This window comes from Hylobates moloch, unplaced genomic scaffold, assembly GCF_009828535.3.
Source record: "Hylobates moloch isolate HMO894 unplaced genomic scaffold, HMol_V3 SCAFFOLD_4, whole genome shotgun sequence".
Lineage (NCBI taxonomy): Eukaryota > Metazoa > Chordata > Mammalia > Primates > Hylobatidae > Hylobates > Hylobates moloch.
Window position 1 is genome coordinate 6,183,909 of NW_026652279.1, and position 20,447 is coordinate 6,204,355.

A 20,447-nucleotide genomic window follows, 5' to 3' on the forward strand; every position below is an offset into this window, starting at 1 on the left:
TAAAGTTTGTGAGCTCCTCTAAGGTAGGGATTTTTGTTTGTTTTGCACATTATTGTATTCCAAGCACCTAGAACAGTTCCTGGCATAGAGAAAGCCTTTGACAAATATTTGTTGAATGAATGAATAGATGATATTATAGCATCCAGCAACTCCCTAATGTTGTGGATCAGACACGGGGAAATTGAACTTACATGCTGCCTTGGTCCTGGCTCCCAGTCAATGTTAATGCCGCCCTAACCAGAACACAGACATGGATGTCATTCTCCAGACAGACCACTTATTATTTGCCTAAAAGCAAACACAAATATTTTTGGGTCATCTGCTGGTTTCAATTCTTGCTAGTAACTGAAAATTAAGTGTGTGGCCTGGGTAGGAATCAGTTTCAAGAATCCTCAAGGAAAAAAGATACTAAGAAGGCAATGCATTGAACCCAGTGGTTCTCAACAAGGGGCAATTTTGCCCTCAGGAGACATTGACAATGTGTGGAGACATTTTTAATTGTGGTTAAACATACATAATATAAAATTTACCATCTTAACCACTTTTAAGTGTACAGTTCGGTAGTATTAAGTTCATCTGCATTGTTCTGCAAGCCATCTCCAGAACTCTTTTCATCTTGCCAAAATGAAACTCTATACCCATTAAATAATAACTCCCCATTCCCTCCTCCCTTCAGTCCCTGACAACCAATCACTCTTCTACTTTCTGTCTCTATGAATTTGACTCTAGGTGCCTCAGATAAATGGAATCATACACTTACTTGTCTTTTTGTGACAGGCTGATATCACCTAGCAAAACGTCCTCAAGGTTCATCCATGTTGTAGCATGTGTCAGAATTTCCTTCCTTTTTAAGGCTGAATAATATTCCATTGTATGTATACACCACACCTTGTTTACACATTCATCCATCAGTGGACATTTGGGTTGCTCCCACTTTTTGGATATCGTGAATGCTGCTTTTATGAATATCAGTGTACAAATATCTCTTTGGAGACCCTGCTGTCAATTCTTTTGGGTATAGCCCAGAAGTAGCATATGGTAGTAATTCTATTTTTAATTTTTTTGAGGAACTGCCATACTGTTTTCCACAGCACTGCATCATTTTGCATTCCCATCAACAGCGTACACATGTTCCAACTGCTCCACATCCTCACTCACACTTGTTATTATTTTTAATAGTTGCCATCCTAATGGTTGTGATGGGAGACATTTTTAGTTGTCACAGTTTCCGGGGGCTGCTACTGGCATCTAGTGAGTAGAGGTCAGCGATGTTGCTAAACATCCTACAATGCACAGGACAGCCCTCTGCAACCGAGAATTAACTAGCACAAGATGTCAATATTGCTGAGGTTTAGAAACCCTGATTTAAACAATCAGGTTAATATTTCATAGTAAAACTCATCCCTCCATACCTGTGTCCTTTCTTTTCTTTGCTGAAGTGCTCAAAGGCAGAGACCACCCCTAAAATCTGGAAAGTGAGGGAGGGCTGAGAAGAATGGCAACATTTCTTTTATTCAAATTTTATTGGAAGTTTACAAATGTACTACAGACATCAGTAAAACATCATATCCATTTTACAGGGCACGGATCTCAAGCAAAGTGTTCAGAACAGTCTCTGGCAGAGCCCACACCAAAGGCCTGTTGCAGACCTTCTTAACAAACAGCTTGACACTCAACACAGAACACAGACTCTGGCCTGCCTCACCTTCCCAGGCCCTTTGAGGTTTTGTTTATGCAATTGAAACGAAAGCAGGAGATGGACAAAGCAATCCTGTGGAGGAAAGAATGAGTTTAGGAGAGGAAAACCTGCCAAAGTCCTAATTTGCTAAAAAAAATTTAATTAAAAAAATGGAGGACTCATAGTCCTTACAATGTTAAGTCAGGGTCCATGATAGAATCATGACAGTTTATGGAAAGATATGAAAATCAACTAGGTAGGTTTGAGAACAGACCTTATTGGTAAGTAACTCTCTCTGAAAAATTTAGAAAAGCTTGGTCAGTGACCTGTTGAACATCCATGGCCAAATGCCGAGCAGAGTGAAGGGATATCTCAGAGAACTCTCAGAATAGAACAAGAAGATTTTTCTCTATCCTATGGATTCATCATATTCAAAACACAGAAATGTTTTCCTAACACTACGTGACTTTCCCCTCCTTTATATTACCTTGAGGAAAGTTCGTTTTGTCAGCAGGAAGTAAGCTTATAAAATAGTATGGCTCCCAATAGTGAGTCGTATTTTATGGGAGTCTTGTGTTGACTAGGCTACTATTATGAGAAAATGGAAAAAGAATCCAATTTTTTCTTGATCTTAACTTTGAGGACTACTTCCAAATGGTCATAAGAATAAGCTCTGGTATCTGCTGAGGCACCAGAGGGACAAACCACTGGAGACAAGGCAAAGGCCATTTCCACTTCTCTTGTGCTTAAAGAAATGTACCTCAAAAGGTGGCCTTCCGAAACTGCCTTCAACAATTGGCAGTGGAGGCTTGGCTACTGAGTCTTGCATATGCAAATGCTATCTGCAGAGCCCATTTTAAAGCCCTGAAGGTGCAAAACAGTTGCTAATAGCAACTGTCCTGGCATGAAGTATTCAGATAACCGGTTCAGTTTTCCACTTTCCTTCGTCATGGACGGATCTTCCTTCTTAGGCTTAAGCGTCTGTTTTCTGCTAGAAATACACAAAGAACACTTCTCTTTGGAATTTAAATATTTATTTATTTTTTGTTAGAAGGTGGGATTACATGAAGAATAAGATGAAGTCTTACTTCACCTCTGCAAAATGAAGACTGTCTATAGTAATTGGCAGAGAACATGAAAATGGTAAAGGAGGTAAAGAGATTTTTTGTCCTTTAGCCTAAGAAGTCAGCTTCCTCGAGCCTCCACAACCTGGGATGGGCGAGGGGCGGGTGAATTGGAGTCTCCGAATTACTTACACATATTGGTTCCTAAATGTTCGTAATTATGCTTCAGGTCTGGTTCTATGGCAAGAGAACCAAGAGTGGAAAGACAGAGACGAATCAGTTCACAAATAAGATGTGTTATCAGACCAATAAGATCAGTTCTGATCAACTGGTCCTGGCTGGTTGGAGTGTTGCAAAGATCTGTGAGGCTGCACCCACATTCACAGCGAGAGTATACAGTGAGGCACTGGTTGTATCTGCTCAGCTTGCAGGGAGCGCAGAGCACATGCCACATATATGTCATCACAGGCCTCACCTAAATTCAACAATAGCTAGTAGTACCCAAGAAGCAGAAAGCTGCTGCAGAAGGAAGAAAACATTACCTTGTTATAGTGCAGGAACATCCTACAGGAAAAGAGGATTAGAAAGCACAACTTCCAGATCCTGTATTAGAAACACAAAATTGCTCATTTGCTTGACTGGTTGGGGGTAGAAAGGAAGGAATAAAAAAATAAAAGGTGAAAGCGGAAAGAAGGTGTCAAACAACCCACACCAGGACTTCTTCCTTGGACGTATGAAAAACCAGGGAGCATGGTTCTGATCTCCCTTACCTCATTCACCTTCACACTTGGTAGAGATCCCACAACTATATGACAGAAGGAAAGCGCCCTGAATACCATCCTCAATGCCACCTGGCTGCCAAGAAGCCTTTTCACAGTACCAAGGGTGGTATGGATTGGCAGAGCCACTCAGGAAACTGTCAATGACTTATACTTCCTGGGCCTGGGAACAAGCCAGCTATGTTGCTACTGAATTGAGCAGCAATAGGAAATGAACTGAACTCCGAAGTTGCAGTTCTAACCAAAAGACAAGAAGATCAATATTAGGAGAGGTAGGAAAAATAACAATCAGGGCATTGGAGAAGAGAGAACACTGGAAAAAGATTACTATTCTGGAAATCAGTCTGTTGAAGATGGAATTATGATCTAAGAGGAAGTGAGTACAGGCCCCACTCACAGAAGGAGCTTGTCCAATAAGAGTTAATGGTTGTGATGCAGGAATTAGGTGAGGACCTTAAGTTCTTGCCTCAGGAAAGAATGTATTGGGAGTGGGATTCTGGGATGTGATGTGTGAGCTATCACTAGCAGGTGGAATTCCAAATACAATGATGTCCTTCTCCTCAACAGGGCATTCGTTTGGAGGTTCTGCCATCATTGTAAGGAACTGGCCTTCCTCATTCAGCATTCTCTGTAAGGTTGCATTTGGGGTCAGAAGAAATCTGCAATGGTAGAATAGAGGGAGGGAATCTTGCTAGTAGACAGTTTTACCCTGAAGCTTGTATGTCATTTCATCTCAAGCTCTGAGCAGTTCAGCGCCTGGATGCTCTCTGGGCATCTAGACTTATGCCTCCAGACCCCTCTGGGCACTGGCCAGGTGTCAGTTTTTAGGCCACCTTCTTTCTGCTGATGGTGGTTGAAGCTTTCTTTGAGAAATGTAAGAGGTATTCTGAGAGAAACAGAGTTAGGAAGCAACTTTTACTGGGAGAATTTCTTTCACTGGATTTGGGGCCACAGAGGACAGACATACTTTCAACCGTTTGCTAAGATAAGTGATCTACTTTTCCCCCTCTCTTTTCTTTTTCCAAAATTGCCTTTTTAGTTTCATCAGTCAAGGAACTTAAAACTCCAAATTGGACTCGCACAATTTCTACCAGAAACCTGCCACTTTAGTAGCACGGTATTGCAAATTATTTCTTAATCAGTTTGCCAAGCAGTTTACAAACTTACTATACAAACGTAATAGAGTTAATTCTCCGGAGGCTCGGATAATTAATGAAGCATTTAGATATGAAGATAGCATGCGGAAAACAGCCACAACCAACATGTGCATTGCTTTTTCAAAAAAATCAGTGACAATGACAAATGTCATATTAATACCTGAAAAGCAAATTATTTTAATACATCCCGAATGGAGTGCCATTACCATGTCCTTTACAGCCTTCCTTTCCTCAGACCCATCTGGGACGGGGTCTGAAATGCCGCTTTTGACATTCTCTCCATAAAAAATACTAGAAAATGTTAACTACTATACTGAAAGAGATCACGCTCACCTCACCATGGCAGATGGCCACTGAGATACACCGGGCACTACATCGACAGTACACCTCACTACAGGTGGGTCCTCCGATGGATTATTTCAACTGCCACAATCCACTAAGGGGAGGAGGAGGATGGAAGAAACCAAGTGCTTCATTTTTAACTGAAGCAAGGTAGGGAGTTTTATTTTACTATAAACAGCACAACCGTTAAATGTCTTCATTAAGCAAACTCACTTTTGAGCCCATTTTCTGACCAACAGTCCTCAAAGTTCAAAATGGAAATATCGTTCCAACAAAGCCTGTTTTTCAAAGACATTGCACCACTGAAATCTCAGCAGCTCAACTTTCCTGGGTAATCCAGATACTCTGGTTACTAAGCTGGTTACACTGGATTCTTCCTACAATCTCTGGGAGCTCTTCGAGGTGGTTGTCACCTGCCCTCTGTTTCATTTCCAGTTTTTCTTTTCCCTGACCTGCCTTCAGATTCTCCTTTAACTTCTACCCTTGACCTGCTTTCTGTTTTCAAATAGTCTTGTTCCTTCTCCAGGCATGACACGTCACACACCGTCCCTCCCAGAGCCCCCTCAGAATCCTTCTGTCCCTCAATCCCAAATGCTTAAGTTCATTTGCTTTGAGGACAACCGGTTGTCAGGCTAAGGCAGCAGTTCTGTCTGCCTTGGTAAAGGAAAGCAGATAATACAATCCAGGAAACATGAGCACCAGAACATAATGCCACATTCAAAACAACGTCATGCTGACAGCACACAACGGCACCACTCACAGTCACTTTTACTTTCCCCAAGGGATAGATCAACATTAAGTAACTTCAACATTCCCAGCAGGGATGGCATTTCTCACAGAATTTTACTGACACCGGTTGGTTTCTCTAATTGGCAAAAATTACATTTGCAATTTAAAAAAAATTACTACCACTTTGTAGAAAATAAATTCTACTGAGGGTGGGAGCAGACTTAAGGATGGCTCCTTAAGACGGAACAGAGCATAAAATGCTTTGGGTCTAATAGTTATTTTTTTCAGCCACAAAAAGCCAAATTGAATATATTCCTTTGAAAAAGGTCTCACTGACATGTAACAAATTGGTATAGAAAAGAAAAAAAAAAAAAAAAAAAAAAAGGTGGTACCGGGCCACCTTTTAATACTACTCAAAGACAATGGTGCATGTGCATGCAGGTCCCCACTGAGTACTACGATATAGAAATTCCTTTGATATTACAAAATACAAAAATATTTTATCAGAACTCTCATTTACATTGCATTTACAATGGACATGTAAATAACTTAGTCTTGGGTCCTGGCTAATAAACAAATTACTTACTGAAAAAAGGGTCCTAAAAGTAAGAGAACCAGAGAGGATAAAAGCGAGCAGGAAACAATTTACCATCTTGAGAGATGGCAACTCAACACAGAACTGATGGGAAGGAAGTGACCAACCCCTGGCCTCGATAGAGTCTACTGTGTTTCCAAAGTGAAATGTGCAAATAATATTCAACATGCCAAGAACTGTGACTACCTATTGAGTCAATCTGTAACCTTGCCTCCATCTACTAACAGCGTTTTCCCTTTTCTCCCCCATAAACCACCCCCAAAAGCGCTTTAACGTTGAAAACAGTGCAAGTTTCTGAATTTACATTCTTAAGCTCCCATCTTCTCCCATTCCCTGATCCCAATCATATTAAGAAATGATACAGTTTTTGCTCTTCTGTCTTTTCCTGCTGTGCAACTGTCCTCTGCCACCTAATGTGGAAGATTTGGGGAGGCCGTAGGAGCTGTATTTGTGCAGCAGCTCATCGCTCGTGACGTATCGCAGGCGCGCTGGCTGGGGGATGGGTTCTCCTAGGAAATAGCCCTCGTTGTCAGACTCTGAAGAGGAGGAGCAGGTGGAACACCAATCATACTCGGCGAAGTAGGGTCCCCAGCGGTCCCCAAAGGCATTCTGCAAAGCCAGGTCCGACACAGTCCTAGGGCACTGGCCGTACAGGTCCCTCCGGGACCCGTGCCCCATGCTCTCCTGGAAGCTGCGCTGGCGCACGAATTGGTCATAGTCCTCCCTGGCTCTCAGAGGGGGCCTATCTTTTAACCGAGAGATGGCCTCGCGTTCGCTGGCCAGGTGGAGGGCGTTGTCGGAGCGAGAGCGTCGGGAACGCCTGGACCTGTGAGGTCGGAAACGGCGGTTGTCGTCGCGTGAAGTAGCTCTTCTCCGCGTGCGTTCGCTCATGGGCTGGATTCTCACGCCCTCCTGCCCTGGCAGCTTGCTGCCCGCCATCCCTCCATCAAAATCAAAGCTCTGATGCATCCTTCCGTGGGACTGCAGGTCTCTGTAGCCAATGGGGTTGCTGAGCTGGTGGAGGTTTCCCTCCATCTCCTGGTACTGCTGGGCAGAGAGCAGGCTGCGAACCGACTCTGCGCTCCGGAACTGCATGGACGAGTTAAGAGTGCCCATGTTGCTCAGCTTCTCAGACACATTCATTCCAGAGTCTTTGCTGAGGTCAGGCATGGAAAATCGGGATAGGTGCTCCTGGCGCTTGGCACCACCATCAGCAGAGAGGCCTGGGGGAGAGAGGAGGGGACCACAGAGATTAATACAGATGTGCAGCAATGGGTATCACTGTCACTGCTGGTCATCTATCTAGGGTCATTATATACTGTTGTGCAGTTGTGTGCTGCACAAAGGCCCTCTCAGGGGGCACATGTGCCTGTGAGGGGGTTCTCCCCACTCCACAGTAGGTCACTATCTACCTAGAGGGGGCACTTGCTTAAAATGCATCCAGAGATGTATTTTACCAGTTACTAGTTCCTCCAAAGGCTCATCAAAGTTACTAAGAGCCCACTGTGTATCTTATGCATGATGCTTCCTCTATTTGGAGTTTCACTTCGCAAAGTACTTTAATTACATTTTTGATTCTAATGATGCACTGTCAGCTCTGTAGGACAGATATTTTGGATGAGTAAACTTTAAGCTATAGAGGCTGGATCATGCCCAAACTGTTTCTGGCAACACCGAACACTGGTTCCACAATACTGGGCCAGTTCACTTCTCTGTTAGCCTGCAGCAGTTGCCTGCTTTGCCTGCTGTCCCTAAGTGGCAGGTGGCTCCCTATCAAAAGTGTCTTGGACACTAAGTGACTCCCTAGGTATAGATAGAGAAATATTTACTCTCTCAGACCATTCAGTGAATGCTCCAAGGTTGTAAATGCGTCCCTAACAGCCAGAAGATGTGGGTGGGACCCCAGGGGACCTGTCACATGGGGAGGGACTTTTAAAAGTAAAGCAGTGGGTCTGATGCTCTCTAACAGCAGGTGCCCCAGCAACGGACCTCCATTTCCTAACTGCTGTCAAATGAGCTCCTGACATCCCTGAGATGAAAACCATCTTGAAGGTAGTGGGAGATACTGACTGCAGTAACTTCCATGTTGCTCATCTTCAAGCAGAGCTCTCTAAGGAGATGTTTAAGAATGGGCCAGGTGGCAAAGTCTCAGCATTTTCCACTCATTATATATTGCAAGGATCAGCAATTTGCCATTTCTGGTCATACACAACATGCCTTTGGATTGCAATGGCCCATTATCGCCCCTGCTCCTGATTATTCCTGTCTCCTTCCAGGGCTTCCAACTTCCTCTTCCATGACAAAACCTAAAGCAGTGTTACGAGCACTGTGCAAAATTACTTGGCAATATTCACTAAAGCTAAATACACATATACCTATATGAATTATGAATAAAGCCACTCTAAATATCCTTGCCCATTTTTTGTGGACTTACGAATTTCTGTTGAGTGTATGACCAACAGTAGAAATTCCACAATTCTCCATCTTCACTCTTGGTTATATATTAAACAGAAGTTAGTAGGAAGATTCAAGAAATGGACAAGGGTATTCAGAGAAGCTTTCTTTTAAGAGCCCAGAAATGGAAACAACTCAAATGTCAATCATCAGGAAAATGGATAAATATATTGTGGTCTTTTCTACCATTCCCCACTAAAAGGAATCTAGGCTCTTTAGAAAAATGGCCAATTACAGGATAAAGGCAAGGAAATTAAAAGAACCAGGATCGTGTTATGCCATAAAGTTAAGAAAGTATTAAAAATAAGATATGGTAGGGGTTTGTCAGAAGAACACAGGGCCTAACTTGAAGGTGCCCCCACTGGCCAAATCTGAACAATCTGAGCATTAAAATACTTAAGGGAAGTAATGATTTATAAACCACTGAAACAAATAGGAATTCACAAGTCCATACTGATAACAGATAAATAAAAACATAAATAAATATACAAATGTGGAAAAGAGAGGGCTCTATGTATAGTGGAATGCCAACCGCTGTCAGTAGAGTAAGTTCACAAGGAGGAAGGGGGTGCCAGATTTGGAAAGTCATTTTATAACCATTGGAGGTAGAGTGCTTCACACAAGAATCAAAAAGTGTGCTAAATTTAGGGGGTAAAATTTGATGGGAGACAGCATTGTTTTAAAGTGTTTCCCTGGCTGGGCGCAGTGGCTCACGCCTATAATCCCAGCACTTTGGGAGGCCGAGGTGGGCGGATCATGAGGTCAGGAGATCGAGACCATCCTGGCTAACACGGTGAAACCCCGTCTCTACTAAAAATACAAAAAGTTAGCCGGGCGAGGTGGCGGGCGCCTGTAGTCCCAGCTACGTGGGAGGCTGAGGCAGGAGAATGGCGTGAACCCGGGAGGCGGAGCCTACAGTGAGCCGAGATCGTGCCACTGCTCTCTAGCCTGGGCGACGGCGAGACTCCGTCTCAAAAAAAAAAATAAATAAAAATAAAAAAATAAAAATAAATAAAGTGTTTCCCTACACGTTGCTTATTAGTTGCAAGGGAAGAATTAGTAACTAAACAACGGTAAAATCAGACAACACCTTGACCTTAAGTTCAAACTTAACATCCCTGGTGAGATGCAACTGCACCCTGCATGCCTCCAGTTGAGATGTACTGAGAAGGGCACACTATCCCTTATGTAGTATTCCAGTCAAGAATGTATTTCTTGAATGTATTCAGGAGGAAACATTAGACAGATCCCAAAAGGAGGGACATTCGTTATGAAATTTATTTTTTTATTTTTATTTATTTTTTTTTGGAGCGGGACTCTCGCCGGCGCCCAGGCTGGAGTGCAGTGGCGCAATCTCGGCTCACTGCAAGCTCCGCCTCCCAGGTTCATGCCATTCTCCTGCCTCAGCCTCTCCGAGTAGCTGGGACTACAGGCGCCCGCCACCACGCCTGGCTAATTTTTTGTATTTTTAGTAGACGCGGGGTTTCACCGTGGTCTTGATCTCCTGACCTTGTGATCCGCCCGCCTCGGCCTCCCAAAGTGCTGGGATTACAAGCGTGAGCCACCGCGCCCGGCCGGGACTGTAGTCTTAAGACCAGACAAGACTGAGAGAATGTTCTAGATGAAAGGGTATGAAGGAAACATGGCAATTACATATAATACCTGATCCTGGACTGGAACCTGCTCTGTAGGGAAAATAAATGCTATAAAGTAGGGGTTCCCATACCTCAGGCTACAGACTGGTTAGGAACCGGGCCACACAGCAGGAGGTGAGTGGTCAGTAAGGGAAGCTTCACCTGTATGTACAGCCACTCCCCATTGCTCCAACTGCTGCCTGACCTCTGCCTCCTGACAGATCAGCAGCAGCATTAGATTCTCATAGGAGTGTAAACCCTATTGTGAACTGCTCATGCAGGATCTAGGTTGTGTGCTCCTTATGAGAATCTCATGCCTGATGATCCATAACCGTCTCCCATTACTCCTAGATGGGACTGTCTAGTTGCAGGAAAACAAGCTCAGGTCTCCCACTGATTCTACCTTATAGTGAGTTGTGTAATTATTTCAGTGTATATTACAATGTAGTAATAACAGAAATAAAGTACCTAATAAATGTAATGCACTTGAACCATCCCAAAGCCATCCCCACCCCCTGGCCCCAGTCTATGGAAAAATTATCTTCCATAAAACTGGTCCCTGGTGCCAAAAAGGTTAGGGACTGCCTCTATAAAGGATAATTTTTGGTCAACTGAAAAAAAAATGGAACATGGGCAATAGATAAAAGTATTATGCTAAATTTACTGTGGTCAATTAATAATGGTGACAATGTGGGAGAAGATCTTTATCCTTGGGAAATATATATGGAAGGATATGGCAGTAAATGGCCCAGACGGATGCAATTGCTCTCAAATGGTTTATAAATAAAATGTGTGTGTGTGTGCGCGTGTGTGCGTGCATGTGAACATGAAAGAACAAATGTGGCAAAAGGTTAACAATGGATCAATCTACGTAAAGAGCACATTATAGGTGTCGTTTGTTCTATTTTTATAACTTTTTTTAAGTCTGAAATTATTTCCAAATAAAAAGTTTCTTTAACGTTGGAATATATTCATCTGATATGATGGTTTTTAATTCTGAAGGAAATTTGGAAACATCTGGACACATTTCTGATTGTCACTATTAGGATGGGATTCTACTGGCATCTAGTAGGTAGAGGCCAGAGATGTTGCTAAACATCCTACAATGTGAAGGACGGCGTCCTTGCCTCCACACAGAATTTTCCAAACCAAACTGTCAACAGTCTCAGAAGAAACCCTGATAAAATGGAATATTACACAATAATGAGAACGAATAACTACACCCAAGAACATGGATGTATCTCGTAGAAAATGCTTGGACATGCGAAAAGAATATGTGCTGTATGATTCCATTTACATGAAGTTCAAGAACAGGCTGAGGCTATCTATAGTGATACAGGTCAGGGCAGTGGGAAGGGGTATGAAGAAGGCTTTTAGGGCACTGCAATTGTTCTATAACTAAATCTGGATGTTGGCTATAAAACAACACACGTGTAAAAATTCACTGAGGTGTAGTTTTAATATTTGTTTGCTTTATTTTGTGTAAGTTATATCTCAATAAAATGGAGTAAAAGTAAAGCAACGTTTGGCCAGGTTTGGTGGCTCTTGCCTGTAATTCCAGCACTTTGGGAGGCCATGGAGGGTGGATTGCTTGAGCTCAGGAGTTTGAGACAAACCTGGGCAACATGGTGAAACCCTGTCTCTACTAAAAATACAAAAATTAGCTGGGCATGGTGGTGCGTGCCTGTAGTCCCAGCTACTCGGGAGACTGAGGTGGGAGTATCACCTGAGCCCAGGAGGTCGAGGCTGCAGTGAGCCGAGATCGTGCAACTGTACTCCAGCCTGGGCAACAGAACGAGCCCCTGTCTCCAAAAAATAAACAAGTAAATAAATAAAAAAGAAAGCAATGTTTGTTAAAGGGTCAAATTTTAACATTGGATATGCCTATAAAGAAATTAATCTGCTAAATGTCATATACTCCAGTCATTTTTTGTTTTAATTTCATTCCTGGGATAACTGTCAGGGCAATAGCATTTGGGCCCTCCAGTTGCTTGCTTACTCTGCTGCTTATCTCTGACATACAAATCACAAAAGCTGATTTACAACAGCCTAATCACTTCCAGAGCCTCCCCAGCATGAAAGCAGAGGGGAGAGGATAACAACCTAAGACGATGAATGAGTGGTTTGAGTGGATGAACTCTAGTAAGAAAGGAAAGAAAACGTCTTCAAACTCACGTCTAGAAACAAAAGGTGGACACAATGATCGTTGCAGGGCTTTCCACCCTAGCTCTTGAGCAGAATTAGGGTCAGCATAAATAACTTAGCAAATACTATTAATTCCCCAGCATGCTGTTTTCCCGAACCTGTCTTTCATAAGCCCAGAAGTGAAATGTTTTTGAGAGCATCCTGCTCGTGAACAGGTTCCTATTTCCGTGAAGAGGTGACCTCGAAGAAGAGCAGCTTCTATTCTGCTGGGAGGTGTACTGCCTTCTGGCATCAGGCTTCTGCATCCTGGGAAAGCTCGGGATACCCTGAGGCACCCCCTTGAAAAACAAAAGAGCTTGATCAGAGAAGGAGGGTCCTGTTGCACAAGCCCAGCATCTACTATCAGTTTTATCTAAATGTAAGCTATTCATGCCCCTGGAGTATGTGTGGGTGGGACTGGAAATACTACCTGCTCACTCTAGAGAGGAGAAATGCCTCTCTTCGGATTCATTAACTCAGATTTCCCTCCAGGGTCTTCTTGCATGCAGGGCATGAACAGAAAGGCCAGTGTTGACCAAAGATGAGCAATAATGTATACTTGCCTCTAAAAAGGGTAGTTCTGTGGTTACTTTCATTACTGGCAAAATCTAGAATCCTTATGCAGACCTTAAGGCCCTACGTGACTTGGCTCCCTTCTCTCTCTCCAAGATCATCAACTAAACACTCCTCCTCGCTTAACTCTGCTTCAGCTGTGCTTACATTCCTCCCCCTCACCCCAAACACAACAATAAGCTTATTCCAGCAGGCCGTGGAAAACTCTTCCCTTTGCATGCCTGACTTGTGTTTGTTAAAATCCTCGTGTAGATGTCACCTCCTCAGCAGTGTCTATCCTGAACACTCCTTCTAAAGTAGCAAAGTTAGTTGTCTTCTGGCCAACCACTCACTATTGCACTTGACCCTTTTTTAAACTACCCACCCTGACTTATTAAAGTCATATGTAAGTTTGTAGCTGAATGAATCCCCTGGGAGCTGGGATCTTCTCCCCACTCTTCACTGTATTCTTGCAGAGCTAGCAGTGCCCAGCACCCTTTGGTGCTCAATACATATTCATGGAATAAACGTAAATGGATTCTCATGTTACCCACAGCTTGGAAAAAAGCAACCACCCTCCGACCTGGAGTGGGTCAGTGCTGTGATCTACATGGGTGGGATTCCAAACATCAGGAAAAAAATACTGTGATCACACCTGTCAATCTCCATCTCTGGTGATTCATTATATAGCCCACCATCTGGGGTTTCTCCAATTTTAAAGTCAAAGTACACGTGATTTATAATGAGCTCCCTGCACTGCAGGAATGTTTTCTCCTTATTAATCACAGCTTTGTTGATGTGTTTAAATTATCAGCTGATACTCTCCCCAAGATGGAACTGTACTGTCACAGGTCACACTCCAACTTGAGAAACACTTCTTCCCCCTCTAACTACAAACAGAACTGGAGAGCTACTTTCTGGCTGGGTGACTTGGGGAAATTTTTAAACCTCTTGAGATGCATCAGTAAGATGGGCACAATGACAGGATGTGAGTACTAAAGCTGTAGTGATGATTAGATGAGGAAAAATATACCTTTCCTTTTTAAGGTTCATCATGACTATGGTGCATCTGTGTAGTTTTTGTTTCATCTCTGTCTTCTTGATAGATCAGCAGCTCCAAGAGGGCAGAAACTGTGCTCCTGTTTGCTAGCCCTGACCTCAGTACCTGGTATTCAGTATGCAGGAAGAAGGTTTAGTAAGGCCTAAAATTCCCCAAGGAAAGAAAGCATGCCTCAAGACTGTGAATGCCCTCCAGACATTTACAACTCATACTGATGATTTAGCTCCCTTTCAGTAGGGTCTTTCCTATATTATTTATCTATTATTTATGTGCTGGGGCAGAGACGTGAAGCAAATGCAATTGTTTAGAACAGGGGTTTGCAAACTACAATGGCCAGTGAACCAAAATCCAGCTCACTGCTCACTGCCTGTTTTTGTAAATAAAGTTGTATTAGAACACAACCATACCTATTCATTTGCATATTGTTGAGGATTGCTTTCTGAAGTTGGGAGTTGTGACAGAATGTATGACCTGCAAAGACTCAACTATGTTACAGGCAAACAAATACTCATTGAATGCATGATTGTATGGATTAACGAATTTGAGAAACAGGGCCTGACGCGGTGATATTCACTTGAACACCAGCCACTGTTGTAAATTATCTGTGCCTCCAAACCGTGGCTGGGATTCCTCCTCCACACAGATGAAGCCCAACTCTTCATTCCATTTGTCTGTGCTGAACAAGACACAGTGTCAAAATATTGCAAATCAATAGAATCCAACCTAATGGGTCTCTAACATGCCCTTACTCTCCTGTAATAAACACATTTTTCTTTTCTTGTTTAAGCCATGGGGTGTGTGTGTGTCTGTGTGTGTGTGCTCAAGCACATGTGTGATAGGGAGGTGGGAGCTGCAAGCTAAATTTGCCAGAGAACTCTGGCTGCAGCACATAGTCTAGGGCAGTATCAGTACCCCCACATCCTCTGGAGGATCTGGCAGAAGAATCTCACCTGATGGCAAGAAGACACAGATATCAGGTCATTTCCCTCTCAAGCAGAGCTCTGTTTTCTTAATTAACAGAGAGGGTTTTTCCTTGCCAAATAATGCAGGCTTTATGAGAGGTGCTCAGGGTGATGATAGAGTTAAACGCAGTGATTTATCCACATCCCAAGGGTCAGTGTGACTGGGAGCTACGCAAACGTCCACGCACCGCAGGGGTGCAGGTTCCCACAAGATCCTTGGCTGTCCTTCTACAAAGAGAGGTCAGCATCCAATTCAGCCTGCGGTTCTCCGTGGTTTAACTGCCAACACGAAAGTGCAGTTGGGGCATTCTATGGTACATTGGCATTTCTGTCTGAGAAATGTTTCCCTCTTTACAAATAAGAGGTCTCACAGAAACTGGCGTCTGCAAGAAAATCAATGTTCTTCAAAGAATGCACAAGGTCTGATGGAACAGAAAGAAAATCTTTGCTGGCTCCCCTCCCCCATGTCTTTGGGGGCAAAAGGTATGCATGCAAGTCCAGAAAGAAGAAAAAGACTAAGATTGAACGGCAGACTTTAGGCACATCTTTCTGTTCCTTATTTATTGTCCTGTCTCATCCCACTCTGCACCAGAAGACAGAGAGCTGTGTTTCTGCCAACTTCAAAGATACATTACCAGGCACGGTGGCTCACTCCTATAAGCCCAGCGCTTTGAGAAGCTGAGGTGGGAGGAGCTCCTGAGCCCAGGAGTATGAGACCAGCCCTGGAAACATACTAAGACCCCCTACCTACAAAAAACAAAAAACAAAAAGTTAGCCAGGCATAGTGGTGTGCACCTGTAGTCCCAGCTACTGGGGAGGCGGTGGCAGTAGGATCACGGTTACAGTGAGCCATGATGACACCACTGCACTCCACAGCCTTTCAAAAAATAATTTTTTTAAGCATTCACATGTCACATTTCTGTGCAGTAAAGAAAATAGGATCTATTCAACCATGCCCTCCAGACATTTACAACTTATACTGATGATGTAGCTCCCTTTCATTAGGGTCTTTCCTATATGATTTTTATTTTCTTTTTTGCTGAGATAGAAACATGAAGAACATGGAATTGTTAAGAACATGGAATTGTTTAGAACAGGGGTTTGCAAACTACAGTGGCAATGGGCCAAATCCAGCTTACTGCCTGTTTTTGTAAATAAATTTGTATTCAAACACAACTACACCTATTCATTTGCATTTGTTGGTGATTGCTTTCCAGATTTGGGGAGTTGTGACAGACTGCATGACCTGCAAAGCCTCAAATATTTACTTTCTGGCCCTTTATAGACACAGGTTGTCAACCTCTGGTTTAGCATGCTGCTAAACTGCTACACAGTTGAAGCCTCGCAGACCATGCAAAAAGTGTCCCGAGGTACAGATTTGTTTGTTTGAAGCATGTGTGGTGGTAGCTTGATCGGGTCTCTTGGGATCCTTTTTCCAACTAAGTCAATCGATTTCATCAACACCCTGAACTTCAAATTGGCAACGGCTGGAGAGATACTGTCATCTGGGCAGCAGAGCTTAAACGCCACCACATGTTTCTTGGTGACAGGGCATGGAATGGCTCAAACAGAGTATGACAAAGAAGGCTGGGTGTGGGGACAGAAAGAGGAGAGTGGGACAATATGAATGCACTCGAAAGTGTGATCTGTGGACCAACCACAATGCCATCCCTTGGGAGCTGGTTGCAGACTCTCAGGCCCTCACCAGACTTGCAGAATTCAAATTCACATTTGAACAAGATCCCTGGTGATTCTCATGTTCACGAGAGTTAGAGGAACACCAAGATGATGGGAGTTTCAAGGACGATTTTCTTTGCAACACAAGGGTGCCTCTACTCCAGGAAACAAGACCCTCATACTCTCAGAGACTCTAATTCAGGGTTTCCCAACCTCAGTACTACTGACAATTCTGGCTGAATAATTCTTTGTTCGGTGGGCTGTCCTGTGCACTTCAGGATGTTCAGCGGTCTCTCTGGACTCTACCCACTAGATGCCAGTTGCACATCCCTCTGGTTGTGACAGCCCGAAATGCCTCCAAACAGTGCCAAATGTCCCTGGAGGGCAAAATCGCCCCCAACTGAGGACCTCTGCTCTAACAGATCCTGTCTTTCACCTGCTGCTTGACCATAGCCCAAGGGGAGCTCTGTTCCTGCCCACCCAACTGTTGCAGTGAGTTAAACCTGCTCTACCCCACCCTGCAGACAGGAGCCTTGGCATGATGGGGGTTTCCGTTCCTTCTTTCTAGAGAAGGATTATCAGGGCTCTGCCTGGTCGGGTGTGGTATGTCCCCAAAACCGGGGAACTCTAAAAGTTATTTTCTCTCTAAACTCTTCTCAGAAAATTCACATTCCTTTCTCTCAGTGGGTATCAAGAACTCCCCAGGTAAGGCCTTTGCTGTCTAACTTTCCTGGCAGGTTTGAAGCTTTTGAAATCCTGAGTTTTGATGTATCTTTTTTACTTCCTTACTCCAGCCACCGGCCTATCTAGCAGGTCTCAGGTGATCAGCAGATCACAAGTTGGCTTGCAGTCAGCTACACATCTGCCATCTGCTCTGGTGCTACCAGGAGCAGCGCTGGTAGTCTAGGGAACGATTTCCTCTGCCAGCTGCACTGGGGAAGGGAAAGGGAAGTGTGAGGCCAAGCCCTGGGGCAGGGGTCGGGGAGGAGGGGAGTGTGCATAACTTCTTACTTCACACTCCCACCCCCCCAGGCGTGGCCTGCCTTCCCTCTCAGGGACGGGCTGTTTAGGCTCAAACTAAATAACAGCCTCTTTACAACCAGCTGCTTCCAAACAGGGTCATGGACTGATCTTGGTTTTCCCAACAATAGCGGCTTTGTTTTTTAGCAGCATTCATTCTAGGGACTTGCCTTTGAAATGGAGGTTGGGGAGTGACAAGCATTATAATGGGACTCGAATCACTTCTCTGACAGACCCAGTACAGTTACAAGGACAAGTCAGATAAAAACTTGAGGGTGGATTGGAGGTTTCTTACCTTCTATCCCTTTACTTGCTCATCCTATTAACTTCCTGATAAATCAGTGACCCCAACAAAGATGGAGTCAATTTTAACTAATACCACTTGTAAAAGTGAAGGAGGAAACCAGGAAGGGACATCTTCCAGAATCATGTGGAGTCAGTTTTAACTACTATCACTCAGCTCCATGGGGGATTCTGGTTGTATTGCCACAAAGCATATTGCTAATTGAAAGGATGCACAACAAATTCAGACCAGTTGAAGATTGTTTGCCAGAGTTTGTTCTGGGTTTACAATGACCCCACGCTGCTTTCTAGAACCCATTAGTCTGGGTCAACAAGCAGACCATGCCGTATTTACTTGGGAAACACTTGATTACATGAGAACAAAAGCTAAATGGCTCCCAAGTGGTAAAGAGTGGGCAGCCAAGAACCTGGGGACCCACTGAGTTGCTTCAAAGATCTTTGACAAAGCCCTGCTATTGCCAGGCACTGTGAGCACAACTGTGACCAAGGCCCTTTAAAAGGACATCGTAGCAGGATATGACCTAGTGCAGGGAAAACAGATAACCAAGTCAGCATAGCAAGGTGACCATTACAGATAATAATCACTAGGAAGGGAATAAAGGGGATGCTATGGCAGAGAATAAAGACTGGACCTACTTTGAGTGCTGGAAAAGAACTCTGTGTTGGTGATGACTATGGGGAGACCTAAAGGATGAGAAGGAGCCCACCCAGCCAAGGGCAGGGAAAAGTGTTCCAGGCAGAGGGAGCAAGAATATTTTGTACTAGAGAAGGTGCCACATGCTTTAAGATGTAGCAGAAGGGCAATGACACTGGAGCGTTGTGAGCAAGGAGGACAGCAGCACGAACGAGGCTCAGAAGGTGAACAGGAGCCACACGAAGGTTCTTCCTAGGCCACTCTGGGTTTTGAAAGTGTCGGGAGGCTGAGGCAGGAGAATGGCGTGAACCCGGGAGGCGGAGCTTGCAGTGAGCCGAGATCGTGCCACTGCACTCCAGCCTGGGAGACAGAGCGAGACTCTGTCTTAAAAAAAAAAAAAAAAAAAGAAAGTGTCTTTCATGTGCTGCTGACAAAGTTAAAAAAAGTAACTGGGAGGCAGCACAGGGGACTGGTGAAAGCATTGGCTTTGGAGTTCACCTTCCAGCTCTGTCCCTTGAAGCTGTGCCTTCTCAGGCAGGCCTGGACTGTTTTGTGCTCAGTTCCCTCATCTGTGAAACGGGAATAATCATACAACCTAAGGGAGAAGGTATTAAACGGGTTAAAACACAAAGTATTTAGAACAGTGCTGGTGCGGGGACACCAATGAAATGTTCAATCTTCTTACTGTCCTTTACTCCATATTTATCTGTCACTTTTAAAGCATTTTTATGCATGTTGTCATATATGAAATTGCTGGGCTTTGTTATACAATCTTTCTAAGTGGGAAAAGGGAGTTTGGATGATTTGCCCAAGGTCATACAGAAGCTATTTGAGAACTCTTCTCCCACCTCCTGCCTTTTATTACTGTGAATACAAAAAGTAAAAGGAATGTGGCCAGAGTGCCAGCAGTCAGAGATTTGAGGGGGCAGGAGGCAGAGAGAAGTACAGATCCAGTGACACTCCCCAGCTTCTAACCAGCAGCTGCAATGAAAAAAATCCTTTTTATTAATGCATAGTTTTCTATTGTATAAATATGAATTACATGCAACATGGATGAATCTCATAAAGTAAAAGATACCAGATATAAAATAACATGTACGGTATATCCCATTTATAGAAAGTTAAAATCCACCCCAAATCATCTATGCTGTTAGATGTCAGAATAGTGCTTACTTTGGAGAGGAAGGAAGAGCAGTGGCTGGGAGGGGGCATGAGGGAGCTTCTAGGGTACTGGCACTGCCTATTGCTTGACTTGGGAGATGACAGCATCAGTGTAATAATTCACTGAGCTGTCACTTGTGATTTTTGCATATTTCTATTTGTTATACAGCTATATAATGTTTATGAGAAATTATCACTGAGAGGCAAGAATGCACTCATGACAATGTAAAAGGTAAATATGCAGAACTCACTATCCCCTACCCCAACACACACACACTTCCTCAACAGCATGTCTCATACACTAGACTTGTATGGCTGGCACACATGGTTCCACCTGGTGGCCAACACACTAAGCTTTATTTAATCTCAAGGGTTAAATTTCCTTTTGCCTTTTTAAGTTGGGATACACCAGGACCTTTATCACCTATGCTCTTACCCCTGGCCAAATTTACACATTTATTA

The 20,447-nt window shown here is 43.7% G+C and overlaps 1 protein-coding gene across 1 annotated transcript in view; it reads right to left on the reverse strand.

Moving 5' to 3' along the window:
- Window positions 1–6,222: 6,222 nt before the first annotated feature.
- Window positions 6,223–20,447, reverse strand: part of PRICKLE2 (prickle planar cell polarity protein 2) — a 101,762-nt gene continuing 87,537 nt past the window's right edge. Inside the window, exon 7 of the mRNA XM_032149436.2 lies at window positions 6,223–7,567. Coding sequence (XP_032005327.1) covers window positions 6,693–7,567 — 875 coding nt within the window. The 3' untranslated portion in view covers window positions 6,223–6,692. The remainder of the gene's footprint in view (window positions 7,568–20,447) is intronic.